Source organism: Penicillium citrinum (assembly GCF_028827155.1).
Source record: "Penicillium citrinum strain IBT 23319 chromosome Unknown utg000002l:1.0-3833315.0:1.0-3834789.0, whole genome shotgun sequence".
In the NCBI taxonomy this organism is placed as follows: Eukaryota; Fungi; Ascomycota; class Eurotiomycetes; order Eurotiales; family Aspergillaceae; genus Penicillium; species Penicillium citrinum.
This window is the reverse complement of record NW_026622687.1, coordinates 3,039,586-3,064,628: the sequence shown is the minus strand read 5'-3', so window position 1 is coordinate 3,064,628 and position 25,043 is coordinate 3,039,586. Positions and strand designations below refer to the sequence as shown.

At 46.8% G+C, this 25,043-nt stretch overlaps 11 protein-coding genes across 11 annotated transcripts; 7 read left to right on the top strand and 4 right to left on the bottom strand.

Moving 5' to 3' along the window:
- Positions 1-1,064: 1,064 nt before the first annotated feature.
- On the top strand, positions 1,065-2,751 carry N7469_002965 (cytochrome P450; the record flags this gene model as incomplete). The annotated part of the gene is made up of 4 exons (XM_056641885.1): positions 1,065-1,266; positions 1,320-2,293; positions 2,358-2,524; positions 2,580-2,751. The coding sequence occupies 4 exons, from the start codon at positions 1,065-1,067 to the stop codon at positions 2,749-2,751; spliced, it is 1,515 nt and encodes a 504-aa protein (XP_056504379.1).
- A 421-nt stretch (positions 2,752-3,172) lies between these two features.
- Positions 3,173-3,758, top strand: N7469_002964 (YbhB/YbcL family Raf kinase inhibitor-like protein; the record flags this gene model as incomplete). The annotated part of the gene is made up of 2 exons (XM_056641884.1): positions 3,173-3,293; positions 3,388-3,758. The coding sequence occupies 2 exons, from the start codon at positions 3,173-3,175 to the stop codon at positions 3,756-3,758; spliced, it is 492 nt and encodes a 163-aa protein (XP_056504378.1).
- An 806-nt stretch (positions 3,759-4,564) lies between these two features.
- Positions 4,565-7,001, top strand: N7469_002963 (putative poly(ADP)-ribose polymerase PARP; the record flags this gene model as incomplete). Its single annotated transcript, XM_056641883.1, has 6 exons — positions 4,565-4,643; positions 4,702-4,815; positions 4,881-5,222; positions 5,274-6,158; positions 6,217-6,299; positions 6,369-7,001. The coding sequence occupies 6 exons, from the start codon at positions 4,565-4,567 to the stop codon at positions 6,999-7,001; spliced, it is 2,136 nt and encodes a 711-aa protein (XP_056504377.1).
- Positions 7,002-7,760: 759 nt separating this feature from the next.
- On the top strand, positions 7,761-11,042 carry N7469_002962 (uncharacterized protein; the record flags this gene model as incomplete). The annotated part of the gene is made up of 3 exons (XM_056641882.1): positions 7,761-7,851; positions 7,924-8,077; positions 8,126-11,042. 3 exons carry the CDS (start codon positions 7,761-7,763, stop codon positions 11,040-11,042), a joined length of 3,162 nt encoding a protein of 1,053 aa, XP_056504376.1.
- Positions 11,043-11,585: 543 nt separating this feature from the next.
- On the bottom strand, positions 11,586-12,648 carry N7469_002961 (uncharacterized protein; the record flags this gene model as incomplete). Its single annotated transcript, XM_056641881.1, has 4 exons — positions 11,586-12,039; positions 12,111-12,136; positions 12,191-12,412; positions 12,478-12,648. 4 exons carry the CDS (start codon positions 12,646-12,648, stop codon positions 11,586-11,588), a joined length of 873 nt encoding a protein of 290 aa, XP_056504375.1.
- A 1,463-nt stretch (positions 12,649-14,111) lies between these two features.
- Positions 14,112-15,407, top strand: N7469_002960 (putative DnaJ domain protein Psi; the record flags this gene model as incomplete). The annotated part of the gene is made up of 3 exons (XM_056641880.1): positions 14,112-14,289; positions 14,380-15,041; positions 15,111-15,407. The coding sequence occupies exons 1-3, from the start codon at positions 14,142-14,144 to the stop codon at positions 15,405-15,407; spliced, it is 1,107 nt and encodes a 368-aa protein (XP_056504374.1). The 5' UTR covers positions 14,112-14,141.
- A 345-nt stretch (positions 15,408-15,752) lies between these two features.
- On the top strand, positions 15,753-17,594 carry N7469_002959 (uncharacterized protein; the record flags this gene model as incomplete). Its single annotated transcript, XM_056641879.1, has 5 exons — positions 15,753-15,902; positions 15,984-16,126; positions 16,182-16,263; positions 16,343-16,736; positions 16,789-17,594. The coding sequence occupies 5 exons, from the start codon at positions 15,753-15,755 to the stop codon at positions 17,592-17,594; spliced, it is 1,575 nt and encodes a 524-aa protein (XP_056504373.1).
- Positions 17,595-17,798: 204 nt separating this feature from the next.
- N7469_002958 (putative C6 transcription factor) lies at positions 17,799-19,757 on the bottom strand (the record flags this gene model as incomplete). The annotated part of the gene is made up of 1 exon (XM_056641878.1): positions 17,799-19,757. One exon carries the CDS (start codon positions 19,755-19,757, stop codon positions 17,799-17,801), a length of 1,959 nt encoding a protein of 652 aa, XP_056504372.1.
- Positions 19,758-20,077: 320 nt separating this feature from the next.
- N7469_002957 (uncharacterized protein) lies at positions 20,078-20,808 on the bottom strand (the record flags this gene model as incomplete). The annotated part of the gene is made up of 3 exons (XM_056641877.1): positions 20,078-20,235; positions 20,295-20,486; positions 20,625-20,808. 3 exons carry the CDS (start codon positions 20,806-20,808, stop codon positions 20,078-20,080), a joined length of 534 nt encoding a protein of 177 aa, XP_056504371.1.
- A 989-nt stretch (positions 20,809-21,797) lies between these two features.
- Positions 21,798-23,215, top strand: cpa1 (carbamoyl-phosphate synthase (glutamine-hydrolyzing) CPA1; the record flags this gene model as incomplete). Its single annotated transcript, XM_056641876.1, has 2 exons — positions 21,798-22,887; positions 22,947-23,215. The coding sequence occupies 2 exons, from the start codon at positions 21,798-21,800 to the stop codon at positions 23,213-23,215; spliced, it is 1,359 nt and encodes a 452-aa protein (XP_056504370.1).
- Positions 23,216-23,388: 173 nt separating this feature from the next.
- N7469_002955 (uncharacterized protein) lies at positions 23,389-24,949 on the bottom strand (the record flags this gene model as incomplete). The annotated part of the gene is made up of 9 exons (XM_056641875.1): positions 23,389-23,596; positions 23,656-23,820; positions 23,873-23,930; positions 23,983-24,238; positions 24,303-24,624; positions 24,676-24,700; positions 24,765-24,779; positions 24,837-24,865; positions 24,921-24,949. 9 exons carry the CDS (start codon positions 24,947-24,949, stop codon positions 23,389-23,391), a joined length of 1,107 nt encoding a protein of 368 aa, XP_056504369.1.
- Between the last annotated feature and the right edge of the window lie 94 nt (positions 24,950-25,043).

The window sequence follows — 25,043 nt, the reverse complement described above, 5'->3', positions numbered from 1 at the left end:
GGAATTGGAACATTTGCTTTGGGATATCACTTTTTACTGGATTTTGGTGGAGTAAATGGAACGGGTCTATTGTGTATCTTCTAGCGTCTGCATTAGTATCGGCTGGGATTTTGGAATTCATTCTTTTCTATTTTTTGTGACTTTTGTTCTCAAGGAACACTCCCAAAGAGCGCACACTACTGCTGCCAGGTGACGCATTATTTTATGATCATCGTGGCTTCAATTGGTGGGTAATGATCTAGGTCATGCGCTTATCATGTGCCTGCGGAGCTGCCACGGCATACTAACTAGTCACCGTTCACAACTCCTCATCTACAAGGTATAATATGCTTCACACAGAGGGATCAACGTCTCCGAATCACTCGCTCTCGAGAATTTTATCTCATATTCCTGCGACTAGTCTAGTGGGCTACAAAGAGGCTGATATCAACATCCCACCTCCCTCCCCGGGTCTTCCACAAATGCTATCCACACTCTAGCAGCTGAACAAACCGAAGAAAGATATACTTTCCTGCTTTCTTCAGCCAAGCCGTCAGACGCATCTTATCACACCAGCCAATCCCCTCTTTGACAACTCACTGACCCAACCGCCTAGCCCTAATCGACCCACACCTCCACCAAGATCGTCACGATGCCCCCGAGACCAGTGGTCAATGTTGAAACTTTACTACATGAGGAAAGAAACCGAGGGGCTGAGGTGATTTGAAACATCTAGGCGATGACCCAACTCTCCGCTTTGATACTGTGGATTCTCCATCTTGCACCTAAGAACGTGCAGATTGGCTGATGGGTGTACGACTACCGCTCCTTGAACACCCCATCGATCTTTAGCCCCAAATGGCGGAGAATGTGCATGTCTAGTTCTAAAGATCCGCTCAATCATGGAGGAAGTCATGTACGCTGAGAATTAGCGTACAATCAAGGTGGATGTGCAAAAAAATCCTTCGCACTTAAGAGGCCGTGATTCCCATTCGCTCGCGGATTTTCTTCTCGCGTGTTGATCTTTAGTTCTGGGTTTCATATAGGATTACCCTCTGTCTAGATCAAGTTTGATCTAGCTCAGAATGGCCGGCCTTGCAGCATATGTTTTCCTCGGTGGGTTCATCTGGCTAGCTTGTCGCAGTATCTATCGACTCTACTTCCACCCTCTTAGTGGCTTTCCAGGACCAAAATTAGCCGCCATAACAAGCGGGTACGAATGTTATTTCAACGTCGTTAAAAAGGGATTCTTTATCTGGGAGCTTCAACGCCTTCATGAAGTCTACGGTTTGTACTGCATGACACCTGCATTCCAACATTCCAATTTTAATACTCCCCAGGGCCCATTGTCAGAGTCACACCTCGAGAAATCCATATCAAAGACTCAGAATACTACGATGAGATATACGCCGGTTCTACACGTAAACGTGAGAAAGATGCCATAGCAGTAAGACAGTTCGATCTAGATGGCTCAGCATTCAGCGCAATTACATCAGAAGTTCATCGCGAACGACGAGCAGCCATGAGTCCATTTTTCTCAAAATCAGCAATTAGCCAAGTAGAAGCCGATATCAAAAATCGTCTCGATCAATTACACTCCCATCTGGAAAAAGCGCAAAAGTCCAACCGGGTTGTTTTGCTCGATGCGGGATTTTCAGCTCTAACCTCCGACGTCATTAATAAATACGCCTTTGGATTTCACAGTGGGAATCTTGAACATGATGATTTCAACGAAACTCTTCGAGATGGGTTCGTTGCACTTTTCAAATCTGCGCATCATGCTTATTTTTTCCCTATCATTCCGGCTATTATTGGTTCTTTGCCGTTTAACTGGTTGAAAGCATTGAATCCATTCGCTCACGCACTTGCTATGCAGAAAGATGGTATTCGTCAGCGAGTTAAGAAGTTCCTCACTGGACACAGTTCTGGGAATGGATGTATTATGAAGAAATTATGTTCACCCAGTATGCCGGCGCATATGTTGGATGTAGAGAGGTTGACAGATGAGGGATTTGCTATGGCGATTGCTGGTACTGAGACGACGGCACGGTCTCTTTCTATCGGTGCATTTCACCTTTATACTGATGATAGAGTGAGAGCCAAACTTCGGGAGGAATTGAAATCTGTAATGCCAACTGCAGATTCATGTCCTCCTTGGAAACAACTTGAGCAACTTCCCTATCTTAGTGGTGTTGTTTATGAGTCGATGCGATTATCGACGGGGATTGCGTCTAGATCTCCTCGTATTGCGCCGACCGAGGCTCTCGTTTATAAGGATACGCAGAGGGATAAGGAGTATATCATTCCTCCTGGGGTAAGTTTACCGACACTTCAATCACATCCTGAAACTTGAACGTCATGCTGATCCTGCATTCTAGACTCTCGTTAGTGAAACAAACTTCTTCGTTCTAAATGACCCCCTTATCTTCCCTAATCCGGAAGTCTTCGAGCCGGAAAGATGGCTGCGAGCTTCGGCTAAGGGTGAACGATTAGATCGGTATCTGGTCAATTTCTCAAGGGGATCGCGAATCTGTTTAGGCATGAAGTATGTTGGCCTCAGCCCCTTTGATATGGATTGTGCTAATTTGTATCCTGCATAGCCTAGCTTATGCAGAGCTGTATATGGCACTCGCCACTCTTGTTAGGAGATTCGATTTGGAATGTCAGGAAGATGCAGCGAAGCATGTTATGTTTGTGCGTGATTTTGGAACTCCGTACCCTGATGAGGGTAACCTTAGCCTTCCTGTCAAGGTCACTGCTAGTTATGAATGAGCAGTCAGTTACCTTGGCGTTGGAATGGCCCATTGGAAGGATTGCATATCTCCGAGTTTTAGTAGATCCCATGACAGCAAGGGCTACACAAAAGAAGCAACCTGAATTGTTACCTGGATGTTGCCTGATCCTTCAATAGCTGAGGCCGTCATCATCACTTCCTGTAATAAGACTTCAATAGCTGTGAGATCAATATTCCAATACTTTCGCTCATCAGTTTCATTCAAGTGAATACCAAGTTCTATAATTCTTGTAGTTGTAATTGTATAGGTCGTGCGACGCGGGAAGGACCGGATTTAACACGATGCTTATCTCCGAAAGCTTAGCCTGGTACTTCCTTTACTAGCGCGCTTCTTGGATTCTGTCACCTCTGCAAGTTTCACAGGAGTATCTTGACTATTCTCCCTTCCAGCTCATCAAGATGCCTACCAATAATCACGTGGAGAAGGCTTTCAGCCTCATCGAGAATGATTCTAGTAAGGTATTCGGCCTCAAGATCGGTGACCAGACTATCCAGCCCGGTCAGTACGTCGCCCGTCAAGGTATGTATGTATCTTCCTCACGTCAAGAAACCTGGATAATCTCTAATCTGGCCGAGTTCAGCCGCTCGTGCTCCCCCATGAATGTCTTTTGGAGACGCTGATCCAACCAAAACATACCTCGTCGTGAGTCTGGATATCGATGCGCCCTTCCCGTCATTCAGTACTCTAAGTCCTATCCTGCACTGGATCCAACCTGGCGTCAAGATAGACGGGACTGCCTCACTTGATACGAGTAAACCTTTCGTGGCGAACTATATCCCACCCACTCCGCCTCCTGGCAGTGCTCCCCATCGTTACCTCTTCTTCCTGTACGAGGAACCCGAGGGTTTTGATTACAAGAAGCATGCGCCTCCTGATGGGAAGAATATGGGTATGTGGCAACGCATTCGCTATGACCTGGATACCTGGGGCGAACAAATTGGGCTGGGTCCTGCCCTTGCTTTCCATTATTTTAAATGCAACTAAGAGGGATGAATGACAGTTCAATGGATGGTTCCGAAGTGGGAGACTCTGCGTCTTGCTTTGTTTTCTTGTTGATTGTATTGCTTCTCTGCTGAGTGGGAGGGCTCTTTCAAAACCTTTTTATTTTGAGCTGCGGCTAATGGGTGATAATGAATGTTCTGACGGTGGTGGTGATGGATGATTGCTACAATTTTATGAAATAACGATTGCCTTTTTGGTTATTTCCTTCCGTTAAATGTTTACCGTTTGTAGTATGTAGTCATTCCTTTTCGAAACTGGCTTTCATGTCTCTTACAAAGGAATTGTTTCTGGACAATCACTATGCTGGACACGTTTAGTGCAGAGATAGAGGCTCGTTCGTTAAGTATACAAGTCGTTGACAGGTGAGCTGCAGGTGATACTAGCATATCGAATTGCTCAATCGGAATGCAATTACTCTAGTAAAATCACGAACCAATCATTATCTCAATACATAGAATTTTATTTGTGCTGTTTCAGATACTGGTTTGTAAATCAAGAGTACGTAGTTAACTGACGCCTTAGCTTAGGGATTGGAAGTAGTTTTTATGTATAACATTCAAAACCACTCTAGAATGACCCTGTATTGCAACAACCGGCTTGTTCCTACAGTGAACTGCAAACACTTTCAATAATACTATTTTTACTGTGCACATCTTTTTCACCAAATAATTGTTTGTCTTCTGCTCATTGGAGTACTTAAAGGCTGCCAGACCACTCCTCTATCCTCTCCTTTCCAATTATCCACCATCTTCTTTCCCCGGGCGAAGATATCAACCTAGCTATCCAGGATGTTGATTTCGCCCAACCCTATCTTTTCTGGCCTGATCATAGCGGTTAGTGGCCATCTTCAAAAAGGAAACTTGCACAGTAAGGATCATATATGAGTATCTTGTTTTTGCGAGGGCTGCTAATAACCTGGACGCAGGTGATGTTCAGCGTCTGACAACACGCTACGGTGGTGCTTTCGAAGAACTGGACATCAGTATCTGCACCCACCTAGTCGCGTCCTTTAGAGCCGTTGAGAAGGATTACAAAAAGGGTGACAAACCGATTCTTCTCCTTGAATTGTTCAAAAGGGCTTACTAACCCAGTTCTCGTGAATAGTCAGAGAAGCTTCGGAAGTCGAAGGCTTGCTTATTGTCAGTCAAGAGTGGTTCTTCGAGTCGGTTGAAAAGGAGATGCTTCTCGATGGGAAGAAATATCTACTCAGGATCCCTTTCAAAGCCAAAACCTCGGTGGGTACAAAACTCCTCCCTGGAAAGAAGCTGCAAGAACAGAACAGAAGCCGGATTGAACCCAAAAATGTGAAGACCGTCCAGCCTAAAGTTGGTAAGAATGTCGAGCCCAAGGACAGGAAGAATGTCGAACCCCCGGAAACCCATGAGAAAATCCTTGAGAAGAAGCATGAGCTTCATGCGATGGTCGATGATGATTGTCCTTGGAAAAGTAAGAAATATGATCCCTATTTGACTTTTCTCGTGGCTAACACATCTCTAGGAAACAACGATATTGTCGTCTGGCTGGATGACAACAATGTAGTTTGGGATGCTATATTGATCAAGGATACCACAACTACTGTTACCCATCCAACTTACTGCACAAAGGCCGCCCCCGTGTACTGTTCTCACCTTTTACGTCTGCAGCTTCTGTACGATTTGAAGACAAAGAAATATCTATTTTGGAATCTAGACTCCTCCGCGCCCACTCCCATCAAAACTATCACGCGAAAAAAGAACTTGGAGGATGATGGAGCTCGCGCAACTTTCGAGAAATACTTCTATGAGAAGACAGGGCTTTTCTGGGAAGGTCGCTGGAACGTTCCACAGAAAAACAAATACATTTTTGTGCCTCGCATATTTGAGGATGTTGAGGTTGAAGATGCAGCGAACTCAGCGGTGAACAAAGATCATGCATGTGTTGAGCTTCCTCAAGAAGTCTATGATGTCTTGAGCACCATTTTTGGTCATCCTCAGAAGGCTCACGCCGAAGCTGTTATCAACAAGGTCTCTGGTGGTAGACTTTATGGCAAACAGTGGCATTTTCGCATAGCGCTACGTGTGGCTCGATCTCTTATCCAAAAAATCAAAGAGATAGTCTTCGGCAAGCCTCAGCGACGTGATAAATCCAGTCAGGTCCTACTGAAAACACTAGGGGAAACATACCTAGCATTGATGTGGAATGCAAATCTGCATGATCCTCCAGGTTGGAAGCTGCCTGCTTCTTCAGAGGTTAAAACTTGGGTGAATCAGGAAATTGCTGCCCTTGAGCTCTTAAGCAATCTTTCTTATGCCACGGATATGATTGAGAGCTCCATATCAGTCACAAGAAACCAAATTCTCAATAAGGTTTATCTAGGTCTTGGTCTGGCGGATATGACACCTGGTTAGTGATCCACATTCGGGTTTCACTCAACCTCACAGATTCGTTAACATTATAACAGTGCAAGCCAATTCTGAAGAATATAAAGCTCTTGTGAACTACTTCACTAAGGCCGTCTCTTCTAGCCACGTCCTATCTCTCGTGGTGAGTTGGATGTTGCTTGGTAATATACATGATATGTCTGAGATTGAGTTTCTAACATCAGGTTTTTAGCCTATCAACATTTTCAGAATAGAGAGAGAAGGAGAGAAAGATCGTTTCATGCAGTATCAAGAAACTCACAGCAAATTTGTCGGTGACCGCCGTTTGTTATTCCATGGAAGCGAGGCTGCCAACTTCATTGGAATCTTGAGTCAAGGACTGAGAACGAATGCTCAAACAAGATATACTCCAGGGGGCAGAGTACGAGGCATATACTTTGCCGATCTTTCTACTGTATCTGCTGCGTATTCCATGAGAACCATGCATTCATCCGCTTCCTATTGCATGCTCTTATGCGAGGTCGAAGTTGGTAAGAAGGTCAAGACCTACGTCCAGGCACCTGATGGTGTGATCGACCAGATGCATCGAGAAGGGCACATTTCAGCTCTTGCTGTGGGACAAACAGACTACAACAAATGGTGTGATGCCAAAAGTATCCATCCTGATCTCGCCGGTATTCAAATTCCCGACGTCTCAGCCAAGCGGTCCACATCAACTAGGACCATTGCCTCAGAGGATATCTACGGGGATTTCTACTGTGCCTTGAATAGACTTCCACATAATGAATGGGTTGTCTATGATCCAGCTCAGGTTCGACAGCGATACTTTATTCATTTCAAAGCAAATCGTGCGGGCTTTTATTGAAGGATAGATTTTTGTCAAGCCTGAGGCTGATAAGAGCAGAGCAGAACTATGCCTTTCTGAGACTCTTTGTTGTCTTTTGTATGTTCTTTTTTTACTGAGTTTTGTTTTCCAAGTTTCGTATTTCCTCTTCCTCAGAATCACTATGTCGTTTTCCAATGATTCTCTCGGTACACTATTGTACACTCAGATTCAAGATTTCTCCCAAACCCTAACGCTAAAATAATACTGAAGCTTCCTCAGCTCGAATTACCTAGACATCACACCAAACTCTGAAATAGAAAAAAAAAGCTTAACAGCTATATCTCTCACATTGATGTACTTCATTCATATATTTTCGGCTGATAATTAGGTAATGTACTCGTCCCTAGACTTACCACTACCGTATATTTTGATAGTCGTCTTGATATATGGAGTTCAAGACATATCACCTCGAATACATCGACATATCTCCATGTGGTTAACGAATAGGATTCAAACGAACTCTCTCGTCGCAACCATCAACGTACAAGGCACTGTAGCGCTAAGGACGAGCCTCCGCCTGAGCCTCCAGAATGCCCCTTTTTTTATTCTTGGTATATTCTCTTCATTTGCTACTTGGCCGGCTGGAGAATCGAGCTACTTCGATTCTATTTTAGAGATAATCATAGCGCCCACAAGATCGATCACCTGATAGTGGGGCTGAGGGTGCCTTCTGGGTTTACGATTGACGACCTTCGCTCTGTCTAGAATTTTGTGTGGTATAAATATGACACGTTGAAGATGAATTCAATATCATTCGGGGACGCAAATTCTGGCTTCCAGGCTGGTATTGTTAATGGCACTGTCAATGTGCAATCCTATCTTCCGACGGGTACATAGATTTCGCAACGCCCCTTACCAACCTGGAGAAGTTGACTGATGTCCCCTATTGTACTGTGTCTAGAGCGACTAGTAGAATCTCCACCTGCCCCTCTATCGACGGTGCCGTTCCCTCGCGACCCTGACTTTATTGATCATGGAACGCTGCTTCACCAGATACGCCAAAAAGCGTCTACACTAGGATCACGGATAGCGCTGGTTGGCTTAGGTGGCGTGGGGTGAGTTAAGAATGATGAGTGGATTTCCTTCTGCTGACACCTTGCAAGAAAATCGCAAATTGCAATCGAATATTGTTATCGAGTTCGAGATCAATCATCTGCGACATGGGTTTTTTGGATTCACGCGAGTAATGCAACCCGTTACGAACAGAGTTGCCGAGAAATTGTCGACCGAGTTAAGATATACGGGCGCCAGAATTCTAAGGCGAACGTCTTCAAACTTTTTTATGATTGGCTGCAAGATGAGCAAAATGGGAATTGGGTTCTCGTGCTCGATAATCTCGATGACGATCATTTTCTTCATGAAATTCCATCAATCGAAACAAACAGCCCAGGGAGTTATGAGACTGGCGCGCCAAGACGGTCGATCTGGGAGTATTTGCCCCGAAATCCTTCAACAGGGTTAATTCTTATTACGAGTCGGAGCAGACATCTAGTAGCAAGTATAGTTGAAGATAGCGATATTATATTGGTTGAGCCGATGGATGAAACTCATGCTATAACGCTTTTTGAGAAGAAATTTGGAATGGAGACAAACAGAAAAGATACTATTGAACTAACAGCAGCACTGGAATTCATGCCACTTGCGATTGTGCAAGCAGCGGCGTACATCAAGCGAAGAGCACCTCGGCTTTCAGTCCCACATTATCTGAATCAATTCCGGGAGAGTGATAGCCAGAAGATCAGACTTCTTGATCACGAAGGTGGACATCTGCGCAGAGACCGAGAAGCTAAGAACACTATTCTTGTAACCTGGCAAATATCATTTGATTATATCCGGGGAATACGGCCATCAGCAGCAGACTTACTATCTCTTATGAGTTTCTTTGATAGGCAGGGTATCCCTTGCATTCTGCTTCGAGACAGCAAAGAAACGAAGCAAATTATGGAGAAGAAAAACGATGGCAGTGATACGGAGAGCGCAAATGGATCCAGTATTGTCGAGATGTTTGAGGAGGACATATTGGTGCTCAGAGACTACTCTTTGATATCTATTGATGCAAATGGGAAAAATTTTGAGATGCACCGCTTGGTTCAACTAGCCATGCAGGAATGGCTCAAGGCGCATGAAAAACATGAAATGTGGAAGAAACGGTTTATCAGAAATCTTACCAGCGAGTTCCCGGTCGGTGATCGTGAGGATTGGCCACGGTGTGAATTGTTGTTTCCACATGTCAAATCAGCGATGTCACAACGACCAAACAAAAGTTCGGAAGACTCAATTCTGGAATGGGCACTGCTACTTCATAAAGGATCGCAGTATACTCGGCGTAATGGAAACTGGATTGACATGGAATCCATGGCGAAGAATGTAATGGAAGTATGCAACCTATTATTTGGCCCGGAGGACATAAAAACACTGAATAGCATTGCAATGCTAGGGCTTGCATACACCTTACAGGGACGATGGCAGGATGCAAAAATGCTCCATACAGAAGTAATTGAGACCAGTCGCAGAGTGCTTGGACCAGAACACCCGCGTACGCTGAATAGCATGGCAAACCTAGCATCAACGCACCGGAATCAGGGCCAATGGAAAGATGCGGAAGCTCTTGACTTGCAAGTGCTAGAAACACATGAAAGAGTGCTTGGTATGGAGCATCCTTGGACACTGATCGCTATGTCCAATCTTGCAACCACATACTGGAACCAAGGTCAATGGAAGGACGCTGAAGCACTTAACCTACATGTGCTAAAGACTCGTCAGAATGCTTTTGGCAAAGAACATCTTGACACTTTAATCGGGATGGCACAGCTTGCGACAACATATCAGAAACAAGAGCGATGGCAGGACGCGGAAGCGCTCGAGGTGCAAGTGCTTGATATTCGCAAGCGAATCCTTGGTCCCAAGCACCCTGATACACTAGCCAGTATGAACAACCTGGCCTCAACGTACTGGAATCAAGGTCGCTGGCAGGATGCTGAAGCACTTCTTGAACGAGTGCTAGAAGCTCATCAGGGGTTGCCCAGGAATCATCCTCACGCGTTGGTCAGTATGGGAAATCTAGCATCTACTTACCTGAAACAAAATCGCTGGGAGGACGCTGAAGCCCTGAATGAGAATTTGCTGAGGATTCGCAAGCACGTTCTCGGAGAAGAGCATCCCGAAACACTGACTACTATGGGAAACCTAGCATCAACATACTGGAGCCAAGGTAGGTGGGAGGATGCTGAACGACTAGGAGTGCAAGTACTGGAGATCAGCAAGAGGGTTTTGGGTGAAGAACATCCTGACACATTGACGAGCAAGTTTAATCTCGCATCAACCTACCTGAAACAAGGCCGAGAGCAAGACGCTAAAGCACTGAAGGTGCCGGTGCTCAGAGCCTCCACCGTTATGCTCCGAGAAGAGCACCATAATCAAAGAGTTGTGAATTTGATAACTGATTTTGGGAACCTTGAGACAAACTTTCAACAAACTTCTTGTCTTGATGCCCCTTTCTCTCTTTCTGCCACCTTGGACAAACCACTTGAGCTAGGAGAAGAGGGGGTCGAGGGTCTGTATTCTCTGGCATTCGAAGATGTAGGAACAAGACGAATTTCCGGCAAGCATGTCGTAGGATCGCCGATTCGAAAAGAAGTAGTTGGCAGCTATCATTCCTCGCAGGAACTGGCTCGCCGCAAACCTAGTCGATTCAGAACATTCAACGTTAGTACCAGCCAGAAAATGGGAAACTTTACTCAATGGCTACGCGAAAAGGCAGGTTATCTTGCTTCTAAAGCCCCCAGTCTTTTCCCTGGCTCGGGATTCAAGCCACGAAGACATAATTTCCCTGAGGTTCCGGGAGAAATGTTTCGAAACCAGAAGCTTGTTGAGATCAGACATGTGTATAGTGGCTCAGCAGGTCCTTCCCATGAGCACGCGAGGCTCCCAAGTCCCACCAACTCTAATGAGAGCGTTGCTTCTGTAGGTGGAGTCGAAACTAACTCGGGTACAACTGAATCTGACTTGCGTCAGCCTTGATTGACTCTGTACCAAGTTGACCACTATGCATGCAATTTATATCAGTCCTCGTGTCCTTGTCTTCCGGGCCCAGCAATGATTATTATGTTCTCTGCTGTGTGTTAGGTTTCAAGACTGTAATAATTCTAGTCAAACTGCAATTTCTCTTTCAGAGCAGATTGTCGTTTATACAGTGGACCTTAATTTTTTGTAAATGATTCGCCATTCTTTTTCTAGTCAAACTAGTATGGATTATTTAATGTGTTTGTTTTATACATGGAAGCTATTCGAAATTAAAATCGACGTTCATTGATTTTACTAGTTTAGTGGTCGTTACAGAACAATAGAAGATTCCGATGCATCACCGGGGCTGTCGCATGAGAGCCACAACCACTGGAATCAGTTCGGCCAGTCCTATTCCATACTTGAGCTTCGAATCAAAAGAATCATGCCGTAATATAGCCTTAGAACTCCAGCATCACGAAACAGAAGATATGGAAAATGGTAGAAACCAACTTAATGTTGCAATCTCCACTACAGTCGAGAACAAACCCTAACCCATCTCTATGCTTGCAAACTACTATTTCTCAATGCAGCTGGAAACACCCTGGCCAAGTATCCAGCAACATCCTCTTTTTTATCTCCGAAATCGCAGCTAGTATCAAGATCAGGGACAATCCAATAGTTCAAATGAAACCCCTTTATCCCGACTGGTCGCTTCACGCGATGAACGGAATGTTTGACGTCCGGAACAAGCCTTCTCATGACATGGCCGATAAGAAGAAGAAATTCCCCTCGCTGATAATGCACCGGGACAAATGTGGCAGACTTTTCGACTGTCGTGGCAGACAGACTGCCTCGTCTATTGCTTAAATCGGCGACTTCAAGCCCGGCATGCTCGTCTTGGAAATTCATGAGTATAGTTGTAGGGTCGATATGAGGAGGCACGCGGAGGGGATTGTTATCGTTGTCATCTTGGAAGGAGTAGTAATATGGCGCAAAATAAGAATTGCGCGTGCTATGAATGGAGTTCAAGGAATTCGAAAGGTTAAGGGCTGACGAAAGACTTTCGAGCAAGTTGACTCTGACCCTGTTACATTCCTAGTGTTTTCCCACTGCCATAAGAAGGTTGGAACATAGATCGAAACTGGATAATTGGAATAACATACATCATGCAAATCTTTTGAAGCTTCCACTAGCTTTTGTGATGGCTCAGACCAATTTCCTTCCATCTCATAGGCACCATATTGAAATTCCAAAGTCTCATCTAGATGAGCCTCGCCGCGGATCTTCTCGCTGCCGAATGGGACAAATCTGGATGCTGAAGATGTTCCTGAGCTCTCAGTCTCGGCAATTTTCTCGTCAAGGTCTCTGTCAAAGAATTCCCAGCTCTATAGGTATTGGATAATTAGAACTTGATATCTCGAAAGAAGAGGGAGGGTGGCCAGCGACAAACCTTGTTAAAGCAATTATCTATAAGATCTTGTGGGATACCATGATCGCGGATCCGACAAGCTCCATAATCATTCAAAGATTTGACCAGTGTCTCCTTAGCCAGGTCTCCGGTATCTGTATCATGCTGGAGGAGATCAGCATAGCTAATTGATGGGACTTTGCAGGTGTCCATTCTGTACCCCAGATCAACCTCGTGCACTATTTGTAGTAAAATAAGAAGGCCTAGGCATCAGAAGAAGCAGCAAATACTAAATACTAAAAGAATTGAGTGACATGTTGTGTAACAAAGCTGCACCGACACGTCATTTAAACACGGTCAAATAACAGATTCCTTGGTGTTTCCTATACGTAGCGGTGTGGGTGCGGCTGGCTGGACTCAGCTTGCATGTGTGCCACTTTTGATGAACACCTGATCATCAGACTGGTAAATGCATGATCAGCTCAATTTTATCCGAGAATATCCTAGAGCTCCACTAAAGGCTACTTATAACATGGAGCTGGCATTTCTCTACTCTCTCTATCCGAATATTTTGCCCGTTTTGTCAACTGTATACTTCAAGCCCCATGGAACCCTGGCTAATATGAGATTAATCTTATTCTTGAAATGACACTTTAATTACTCATTCTGAAGTTCACCTAACTATAGCTAACGCACCCGATCTCGGAATATCGTATAGCTTTACTATTAGGTGGTCACGAACAAGATTGTTAATACAAAAAATCTGAAGTCACTCGGGGCTTTTAAGCTGGGCCTTTTCGGTCATAAGTACAACATAGTATGAGATATCTCAGAGCACCGGTCTCGCTCAGCTTGCACTGAATGACTGCGATGTTGCAAAGGGTCCAGAACTGAAACATTACTAGTGTGACCACATCATCAGTATGGCCAATGTACGTTTGCGATAGGTAACGAGTATTACCTAGAAGTAATTGTCAAACATGACATCTCTCCATGAACAGATTTATCGATTAGATACTTGGAAGTATCTTTTCATGGTACGAAATATATTATCATACCAGGACCAACCCAATTGATCTACTTTATAACTTGGAATTAGGGTATACTTGGGGCTGCCAAAACAAGTGGGGCCGCGGATGATGTCTTCTCAAGACCAACAATGAACTAGACCGACGTCCACGAGGATCACCCCCGACCTATAAAATGTCAGATCTGCTGCTATGTATGTACTCGATTAATGATCAACCTATCCAAAGCATCTCCAATAGTTAATATCATGATCATTGAATATCGACTCTATTAAAGTGCTTCGATCCTTCTGGAAGCTTCCACTGAGGCGGTGAACTAACTCCTACGTCATCACCGAAGGGCTGCCAATTCCAAGTTGAGCTCCCCGCAAAGTCAGCAGGTTCATCTTTTCTCTTTCTTTTTTCATCTCCTTTCAACTCCTACAGGTGATACATACACATATACATATCACTCTTTGTTCCAGTAATACTTCTCACTATTTCCCCTCCTCCTCACCCAGCTCTCAGACCCCTTCCTCTCGAAAATTCCACAATATTCGAGAAGTGACAAGCGACATAACATACCACTTTGTCCTTCACCATTGCCTACAAGTATTCTGCTTTATAAGCTCGGGAGGTCCCAATCGCCCGCGTTCCCTTGATCTCGCCTCTTTTGCCTAAACTCAATTATACATAGCTATGGTGGCCGAAACCAAGTTATACGATGCTTTGAGCATCAAGCCCGATGCTACACAAGACGAAATCAAGAAGGCCTACCGTAAGGCGGCCTTGAAATACCATCCCGATAAGAATAAAGATGATGCCAAAGCAGCTGAAAAATTCAAAGGTATGCATTGTTTTTGATCCGGTTGAACGCATCAGCCGTTACCCCGCACTAGTACTTATGCATGAAACACGAACTAATCAATGACTACAGAGGTATCACAAGCATATGAAGTTCTATCCGACCCCGAGAAGCGTCAAGTTTACAACCAATACGGCCTCGATTACCTCATGCGCGGTGGCCCTCCACCCTCACCGGGTGGCGGAGGCGGCGGCGGAGCTGACGCCGGTGGCATGCCTGGAGGATTCAACTTTGGTGGTGGTATGCCTGGCGGTGGTGCCCGAACCTTCCACTTCTCGACTGGCCCGGGTGGTGGCGGCCCAGGTGGATTCAGCTTCAGCAATGCCGACGACATTTTCCGCGAGTTTGCTAAAGGTGGTACCGGTGGTGGTATGGGTGGGTTCGGCGATGATGATGACCTCTTCTCGATGTTGAATGGTGGCATGGGTGGTGGTGGATTTGGACGTCGCCCTAGGGCAAGTGGCTTCCAGCAAAAGAAGCGTGCTCCCACGCCCGAACCAACCGTCATTGAAAAGGATTTGCCTGTTAGTCTAGAAGAGATCTTCACTGGCGCCACTAAAAAGGTGAAGACAAAGAGCAAGAGCTTTGATTCTAGTGGCAAGCTTACTACCCGCGAGGTTATCTTGGAAGCCAAGATCAAGCCGGGTCTGCGTGCTGGATCGAAGATCAAGTACAAGAACTTTGGCGACTCAGAGGAGGGTGGTCGCCAGGATATGCACCTAATTGTCAAAGAGGTATGTGACAACTTTATTCCAATTTCCTAAACGAATTTAAAGAAGCGTTGATGCTAACGAATTATATAGCAAAAACATGATGTCTTTACACGATCCGGTGACAACCTCATTGTCAACGTCGAGCTTACCTTGAAAGAAGCCCTGACTGGATGGGAACGAATCGTTCAGACTATCGACGGAAAATCCATCCGTGTGTCCAAGCCCGGTCCGACCCAGCCTGGCCACGAAGAACATTACCCTGGTCTGGGTATGGTTATCTCTTCGAAGCCCAGCGAGCGTGGTGATCTCGTCGTCCGCGTCAATGTCAAGTTCCCTACATCCCTCCCTTCTGCGACTAAGGATATCCTGAAGGATGTCCTGCCCTAAAAGCCGGCTGTTTCATTATTTTGCATTCTTGTTCTGGCGTTTTTAGCGGGGTTTGATATACACCTGGGGTTAGGTAATGACAGCAACGATCTCGAATTATCAAAGGAGTCAACCGGTGCGAGTAGTTCACATTTGTACATAATTCTTCTAATGCAATCGTGCTATATCCTTTGCAGATCCATCCAGAGTCCATTAATGCGTCGTGTAGTATACAAGAGTAGACCATTTACCCCATCGAGATCACGTGGCGATTTGTTGATTGTCCGCGGGCTTATCTCCGAGTCGGGGTAGCTTTGCTCAACTGTCAACTTCCACTCCACTTCCTTGCTTTAAGAAACAGTCACGATGAAACGAAGAGTTACACTTGTACAAGAGCCCGGTGCTGCTTTCGATCCAAAGCAAGCTGTCTTGTCTTTCAGCAGTCTTCAGATCCGCGATTTAGACTCCGCGCGCCAGGAGCGCATCACGCTTAGTCTCGACGAGCTTCCCGAGGAGGTGAGGCAGGACTTATAAGCTTCAGCAAGCTTCAGTGCGATGCAAATGGCTAACTCTTTTATATTATTGTGATATATACAGCTTCACGATGTTTTAAATAAATCTCGGGAGCTTCATCTCCGGTGGGCTACGGAGCAGCCCTTCGACGCCGTCGCCCCCTTCGCTAGCCGGGTGTCACCAGGCCTCCATGTGCACTATACTCCTCTGAAATCTGAACAGTCCTCGTGGGTCTTATTCTCATCTTTAGGCCTGGTGGCGAGCTAACGCAGATGCGAAAAGCGATGCTCTTTGCACGTTACTACGTGAAGTGTTTGGATACGAAGAGGAAGGTCAAATTGGTGTGGACTGCACGAAGCCTGAAGTAAATGGCCCTTTATACTCCCTTGACCCTCTGCTATTACGAAGCTGTGATTTTCTGGATTGAACCTAATTTAGAATAGGAGGCTTTCATTACACCTCCACTTCGATTGACGAAATTCAAGGGCTCGACTTCCCTCCAATACTACACACGCCTACCCTCTTTACAGCATCTTGTCGGGTTTATTCGACGCAGCATCTGTCACCAGCGCCAAGGCGGTACAACGTGCCATCAGAATGCCGACTTGCTCCTCACGGCTGATTCCGTCGACATCGAGTATGACAACAATTCGCATGCCTTGGTTATTTCCGGGTTCTGGGGCTCCTCCCCCGCAGAAGGCTGGACAGAAGATATTCCAGCACCTGCCAAAGGTGACAAAGTCGAGTTTGGTCTTCTTGGGGCTGAGCCGGGGATTATCCCCGATGAACTCAAAATGGGTGGGCTGTTAGGAGTTGTTGGAGAAGACAAGAAACTTAGTGCGTGATGACTTTCTATGGACGCGATCTAATGATATACTAATGGATACAGAGCCGACAATGTTCTCTTTTCCTTCGCGACATCATCCACTTCCCGGATATTCCAAGTATAGCATCTCATTCTCCCAGCCAACCGGACTTCATCCAGACCTGTCAATCTCAATACCTCGTTCCGCCCTGCAACGGCCCCCCGCACCTAAAGACTCAACATGTGCGCTGCACACGTACCTCACTCTACCGTCCTCGGTATTTATTGATCAGTATCAAGTTGGTACGACAGATCCTCTCTTCCTAGAGGAACACAATCTCGCTGGCCTGCGTGCATTCTCTGGTGAAACAGATTTGGAAGCACCAGATTGGGCCGTAGAACGCTGGGGCTCGGCCTGGCTGTTTGAACTAGCGACGCCCTCTTCTAAGAGCGTCGATTCTACGTCAAACTGGACCTCTACAATTCCTCTGCATCTTCGGTACCTCAATCCCTCCGAGTCAGGCTACCGATCTGCAATAGTGCCTTGGCCGGTCGTATTTTGGGCGTGTACCAGTGAAGAGGACACCGAGATGGGCGTCAATCCATTCGACCGGACGGATTTAGGTTATGATACTCTGTTTGGGCCGCGTACGCTGTTCTATCAACTTCATCCAGCATCAAACAAACTTGTCGAGGAATTGGATGTACCCGTCCTCAAGCTAAAAGAAGGCGAGGGACTCTTCCAGGCTCGATATATCGAGTTGGGAACAAGTGTTGTCATTGTACTTGGCTTCCTTTGGGTGCTTTCGCGACTGGCCCGTGTAGTGTGGGCGACTGGTCTTGGCGCCAACGAGGTGAGACGGCCTGAGGTTCATGAGAAGAAGGAGTAAATTACCCCTCGCTATTTCCATCGTTCTTCCTTTTGAGCGTCAGGTATTGTTTTATTTCATCATAGCATAGTGACGACGCGACGTTCGGATTGATATCATCAGACATGAACATAATTACAAACAGAGCAGTTATTCAAACCATCCTCATATCGTACATATTTGTTAAAAATACTTGTAGGAAATATACTATAGTTCGTGAAATCCTTAGATCCCCATCTCAGGAAGTGGCCATGGCACTGTGGTCCCAAGGAACTGTTCCAAATCGAAGTTCTGCAAAGAAGGCATATCAATCATCAAGTCGCCCAGCCAGGCAAAATCCGCATCCGCTGCGTCTTGCTGTAATTGCAAACTTGATGTGATCTGTGATGCTGGAGATACACCCTGTTGTGCAGAAATCCCGGATGGAAAACTTCTACTCATATCGTCGCGTTCAGGGCCATTCACATCATGATTCACATCCCCGGCCGCAGAAGCATTAGCCCGCAGCACCTCTGCCAGGGCCCGTGTATCATCCTCTTTTCTTCGCTGATGCAATGCAACAAGTAGATAAGCCGTCGAATACGCCTCACGCATAACACTCGTATCATACGCAGCCTGTACCTCTCTTAGTGTTTGCATCGCGTCCGGAAGTAGTCCCAGCGCAGCCCGACTATCAATCGCCAAAAGTGTACAGACAACTTGGAAAGGAACATTCGCGACCTGATGCCAGGGACATAGCGATGCGACCATTTTGCGTGCCGCGACGAGGGCACGACTGGCTAGTGCGAGGATCTTATCTTGAAGATCTGCGCGTAACGGGGCGTTGGGGTTCAAGGCTCTGGCGCGTCGGTAGATACATAGCATTAAATTGCACTGTACGAGGATTAAGGAGGGTCCTGGGTTGATTGGATTGAGAACGGAAGTCAGGGCTGTTTCGAGATCTGGAAGATCCTGTGGTGAAGGGCCGGTTGGGTCTAGAGATTCGGAGAGTGGCAGTAAATGGAAGAGATCTTTTTCTTCCCCCGTGGAGGCGCGTGCTTCTGTTGGCGGTTCCGATGTTGCTCCATGAAGTACTACCCGTGATCTGCCTAGATCGAATGATATCCAAGTATTCAAGTGCCGCGCCATGCCAAAAAGGCGTCGACGAGTATCGAGATCGGATTGGGATGGTAAGTAGCCATTTTGGTTGATCTTGCTTTGGCCAGCATGGTTTCTAGCAGGTGCAGATACAAGTCCAATCGGCGCTGTGTCTGAAGCTTCTAAATGTAAGCCTGCTGCTTCTATGAGATGCATCAATGTGCAGCTAGCCATCCATGCGGCATGGGGGGAAGCGGTCATTCGTAGATAGGCTGTGCGTAAGACCCAGCCTGTGATCGTATCAATTGAAGGTGTGTTCCCGCAGAGCACGGACTTTTCAAGGATCACTCGTGCATCTTCCGCAAGTTTTGTCTCAATGTCCATGATCTCGCGCTGCGAGAAAAGATAGGCTAGAGCTGCGATACCGCAGAGTACAGCTTCAAAGGATTCATTCGATTCCGCGGACCCTTTGTTTGACCAGGTTTGTACTATACGAGATAAGAGTGTCTCTCTATCGAGAAATGCATAGCACGGGTGGATTTTCTCGAAATATATAGCTGCCAAGCCCAGCATCTGAGCTTGGGAGAGGATGTTGGTGATGGGCGCTGCTGTTCCAGATAAGGCGCGATCTGGCGACTGTTTTCTTTCACCAACATTCCACGCGAATAAATGCAGTCGAGGAGCCCGGGCAGGATCAATGCGTAGCCCAAGTTTGCGAACAAATGAGGCTCCGGAGTTTGCCTCTAGAGACCGACTTCCAAGTCGAAGGCTATTCGATAGATCATTCGGCCGTGACTCCGTGGGTCGGACATCATTCGACCGCGTATAAGAAATCGGCGATGCAACACTCGCTACACCATCACCTATACTACTGGTAGGGTTTGATTGCGCCTTTTGCCAGTTCTCCGGGAGTTGATGATCCTCTGACGCGGATAGATTACCCCGAGACACGCGATTTGGTTTTTTGCGGGGCGTGAGATTGAACTGGCAACTTATACCGGACCGAGCACAAGAAGTACATGGCTGATCGCCCGAGCATTTTCTCTTTCGTGATTGGCACGAGACACAGGCCGCCCGAGAGCGCTTGCGAGGGTTTGTGTCGGCCATTGCATTTGATGGAGAGAGAGTAGAGAAAAAGGATCGCCAAGAATCGCGGGGAGAAGCGGAGTGGAGGGCTTGGTGCGACACGAACGAATATCAAAGTAGTCTATATAGTGCATATCGTACTTGAACAAGTAGGACACCCGCGTTTTTAAATTAAAATTGAATGCGGAATCCAATGTCAATACATGGATAGTAAACCTTGACATTCCTCATCTTGTCTCAGCTCAATTCGCCCATTTTAATCATACTTACGTCCATCAAGGGTAGCCCATGCGATCCTCCAACTCTTTAAGATTCGGCATCCCCGCTGGACCAGGCATGTACTATAGATTATCTCGATCAGTTGTTCCATTCCACCATATTTCGTTCTTTTCTAAGGCCTCGGAGATACGTGTTGAGTCAATGTAAGTGCGAATTTCAGCCATCTGCTGATTGTGATCCCACTGAGTCACCCACACATTAACAATGTCGAATGCTTCACCTATCGTACACAATTAGCCTGAAGACAAGAGTCTTACCGTACAGCATCATGGTATCCACCTGAATTCATGACTCCCTTGGAGTTGATCTCCCCGACCGACCATTCGCTATTGCAGCCACCATGGATCGCCATAGGATGAATCTCGAACTTGTCGGCGTGGTCCATGAAGAGCATACTCACCCGACGTAAAGCATTCACGTAGAAATGCAGTAAATCATGATATTGCCCAGCGATAGCATGATGCCCAACTACTGTAAATTTGACATCCTTGTGGGCTTAGTGTGAAAAGTGTATCCATATCTTTCTCCAGATTCTTGAAGGAATTCCCAATGTGCATCTGCGATACAAAGCGACAGTCAGTGGAAAGATTTTGGACTGAAATCCCTCACGGGGTCTCGAATGGCCTGAAATGGGATCAATAACTAGTCCATTCCCGCTGCAGGAATCATGACTATCCGGGTCGATCAAGCCTGACGCATCACATTCGGGACCGGTGAGGATCTTCTGCGTGGAGCGACTAGACGCAGAAGCGAGAATCGCCAGACCCACGATGAGATAGTGGTGGATGATCATAGCGTCACATTACCTCACCTAAATTGTTTCGTAGCGTCTTCAATGGCTTTCAGCTATCTCGCGGTGAGAGAAAAGTGGGTATAAAGTGGATGTTTTACTGTTTGTCTATCTTTCGGGCTTTCCACTAGTGAGATCTCGTGGGAACTCCGTTATCAATGATTTTGGTAAAAAAGACCTCTCTCCAATGCCTTAACCTGCCATTTTATCTATTTGTGACGATCGAGAAATGACTGTCAGACTCAATATATTAGTATAGGTCATATTCTTAAAAAAAAAAAAACCGTTGTACTCCGTAGACGCGAAATACACCGATGCTAGCCAATTTTTGGGTACTGGCGGTGTGCTCTCTCCATAACCTGCATCGCACTGCAGCTGTGTAGTACCTGTACCTGCAACCACCGGGGCTATATCTGCACAAATAGACCCAGTTGATGCTCTCAAATAACTCGATTCAGCTAGTCAACTCGGGATTCTCCGTCCAGATGGACAGTATACACTTCAATAGCTCGTCTCTGATTGGCCAGAAGAGACCGCATGACTCAGCGTCTCCAACCGATATCGGCCCGCCATTCTGATTGGCCACGCCGGAGTCGGTGAGGCACGTGCCCGCACTGAGTCAACTCAATTTTCTTTCTCCCCCAGAAGTTCTCCGTTCTTCTTCCTCCAATTTCTCCTTCCCCAAGCCCAACTGAATTCTATCTCCACCTATGTCGACCTAAATTCTTTTTACCAACCCCCTTCTTCTTTGACTGGTACATCTTCAGTCGCGCTTATGTGTTTGGCACCCTCAATTTTCACCTCCCAGGTATGTTCTGTTTGTCTGTCAACTCTATCCGCTGTTCACGGCGTGTGCTCAAAGAAACCATCCGACTAACATCACTTCCCTTCCCTATAGGACTATATCTCGGATCACCTTTGGAAAGCTTCCAAGAACTGAATTGACTTTTTGACATATAACGTTCAATTTGTTTCAATACAATCATAAAAAAATGTTCACCAACCTGTTCAAGGCCATGCCTGCCCGGGCCGGCGCCTTCGCCTCCATGAAGACGCCCGTCCAGGCTCGCTTTATGGCAACGGTTCGTCAGCGGGCTGCTATGGAACCTGCTACCTTCACTATTCGCGATGGTCCCATGTTCACCGGCAAGTCTTTTGGTGCTCGCTCCAACATCTCCGGCGAGGCCGTCTTCACCACTTCTCTGGTCGGATACCCTGAGTCTTTGACCGATCCCTCCTACCGTGGCCAGATTTTGGTCTTCACCCAGCCTCTCATCGGCAACTACGGTGTGCCGTCGGCTGAGAAAGACAAGAATGGTCTCTTGAAGTACTTCGAGTCCCCCAACTTGCAGGCCGCCGGTGTTGTTGTCGCCGATGTTGCCGAGCAGTACAGCCACTGGACCGCCGTTGAGAGTCTGGGTGAGTGGTGTGCCCGTGAAGGTGTCCCCGCCATTTCTGGTGTCGACACCCGTGCCATCGTCACCTATCTGCGTGAGCAGGGCTCATCCCTGGCCAAGATCACCGTTGGCGAAGAATATGATGCCAACGAGGACGAGGCCTTCACCGATCCCGAACAGATCCACTTGGTTCGTCAAGTCAGCACCAAGCAGCCTTTCCACATCAGTGCTGCTGATCCCACCTCGCACGTCGCTGTCATCGACTGCGGTGTGAAAGAGAATATCCTGCGGAGTCTGGTTGGCCGTGGCTCTAGTGTCACCGTCTTCCCCTTCGACTACCCCATCCACAAGGTGGCCCACCACTTCGATGGTGTCTTCATCTCCAACGGCCCTGGTGACCCAACCCACTGTCAGGACACCGTTTTCAACCTGCAGCGCCTGATGGAGTCCTCCCAGGTCCCCATCTTCGGTATCTGCCTGGGTCACCAGCTGCTGGCCCTGGCTGCTGGTGCTAGCACCATCAAGCTCAAGTATGGTAACCGGGCCCACAACATCCCGGCTCTGGACCTGAGCACTGGTCGCTGCCACATCACCAGTCAGAACCACGGTTATGCCGTCGACGCTTCAACTCTGCCTTCTGATTGGAAGCCTTACTTCACCAATTTGAACGACTCAAGCAACGAAGGTTCGTTCATCCGATTCCATCATACAATGACCTAATGTGCTTTTACTAACTTCTATTAGGCATGATTCACAAGTCTCGTCCCATCTTCAGCACCCAGTTCCACCCTGAGGCCAAGGGCGGTCCCCTGGACTCCTCTTACCTCTTCGACATCTACCTTGACAGCGTGCTCAAGTACAAGAACAGCCAGGCTGGTCTCTTCCCCCAGCGTGAGAGCCGCCCCAGCCCCATGCTGGTTGACCTTCTCGCCAAGGAGCGTGTTGGTGTTCAGCCCACTGTTGGCATGCAAAACGTGGCTGCTGCCGCTGCTGCTGCTGCTGCTGCTGCGTAAATGTCTTAGGGAAACGGAATTGGGGAGTTTGGTTTGGTTTTTATTTCGGGATAGGCAAATGCTTCTTAGTCTTGTTCATATGTTCATATTTGATCGTACATGCAATTTCACGCTCTTAGATTTGACTCCATGTTTCCAATTCGTAAGATTAACATTTTATCTGTAGCTGTAATCTATTTCGCTACAATCGACACTACATCCTCATCGGCCACCATATGTCCCAGTCCCACGCGCTGCGGGACATGACGTGCGCTGGCACCCCATACCAAGGCATATTTGAATGTGTCTTTCAATGTGCGGTGGATTGAGTCGCACACGTCCTCGATGGTCGAGTCTTGGCGCACGATCATAGCCTCACTGAAATCGGGATCCTCTCCCTTCCTATGAACGAGTTAGAAACAATCCTCTCGCGGTCTACAAGGATATAATCGATAACTTACCGCTTGGTATATAACCGCATCAATCTCAGTTCCTTCCAGATACGGTCGACAACTTCCTGCACACCGAGATCGAGTTCACAACTCATGACAGCGGTGTATGGCTCGCGGGCTAGTTGATCCAAGAACTCCAGGCTGATACCGTCGATCTTGTTGTAAACGTATAGGCTAGTATAGTTAGTATGGCACATGTGAGGGAACTTTATCGGGATGAAATTACCAGCGGATGTACTTGCGGTGATCCTTCATAACAACATCAATGAAGTCGTCAATTGTAGCTGGAACTGTTAGTATGACCCCGGCACAGGGGAATTTATGTTTCAAACGTACCATTCTCATCTCGCACCAGGATCTCGCAGTTCAAAATCTTGTAGTCACGCATGACATTGTAGATCATCTTCTCATCCAGATATTTGGGAGGTGTTTGGAAGGTAATCTTCATACCACCGGCATTCTTAATCTTGAGGTAAATGTTTGGGGGCTCCTTGTTCAGTCGGATACCCACTGCATCCAATTCAGCCTCAAGAAGAGCCCGCTGCTCAGCACGTTTTGTGGCATCTAGGACCATGAGAACCAAATCACTGGTCTAACCAGTAGGCCAGATTAGCACAGCACTTGAGTACCCTCAATATGAGCACTTCATCACATACCTTGGCAGCGGAAATAACTTGACGACCACGACCCTTACCCTCAGAGGCACCTTCGATAATACCGGGCAAATCCAAAATCTGGATCTCGGCACCACCGTACTCGAGTACACCGGGAATCGCTGTCAACGTAGTGAAAGAGTAGGCAGCCGCTTCGGACTTGGTCTTGGTGATCTTCGATAGGAAAGTAGACTTTCCGACAGAGGGGAAACCAACCAGCGCTACACGCGCATCACCACTTTTACTGACATCGAAGCCAACTCCACCGCCAGAGCCTGCACCAGCAGCTGGTTCAAGCAACTGGGCTCGAAGACGAGCGAGTTTTCTGATATCTATTAGCTAGATGAACTTTGACTGGAAATGCATGCATACTCACCCTTTCAATAGTCCCAAGTGATACTCTGTAATTCACAATATTAGTATTCAAGTGCTAAAAAAGCTCGCTTGCTGTATTCGACTTCATACCTGTCGCCTTGTTCTCTGCGGGGCATTGTTAGCGGGGCATTCATTTTGAAGTTTTGGTCAGTTTGGACTCACTCTGCGTCCGACGCATCTCATCTTCGATCCTAATAGATATCTTTATTAGCATGTAGTCAAGCCACAGGAAGACTGTTAGCATACTCCTTGATCTTCTCCGTAATGTTCACCATTGTGCCGGTTGTTGAGGCTTTTCGCCGATTCTCTCACACGGATGTATTGTAGCCGCTTTTTGCGTGAAAAATGGAATCCCTGGACTCGCACTGT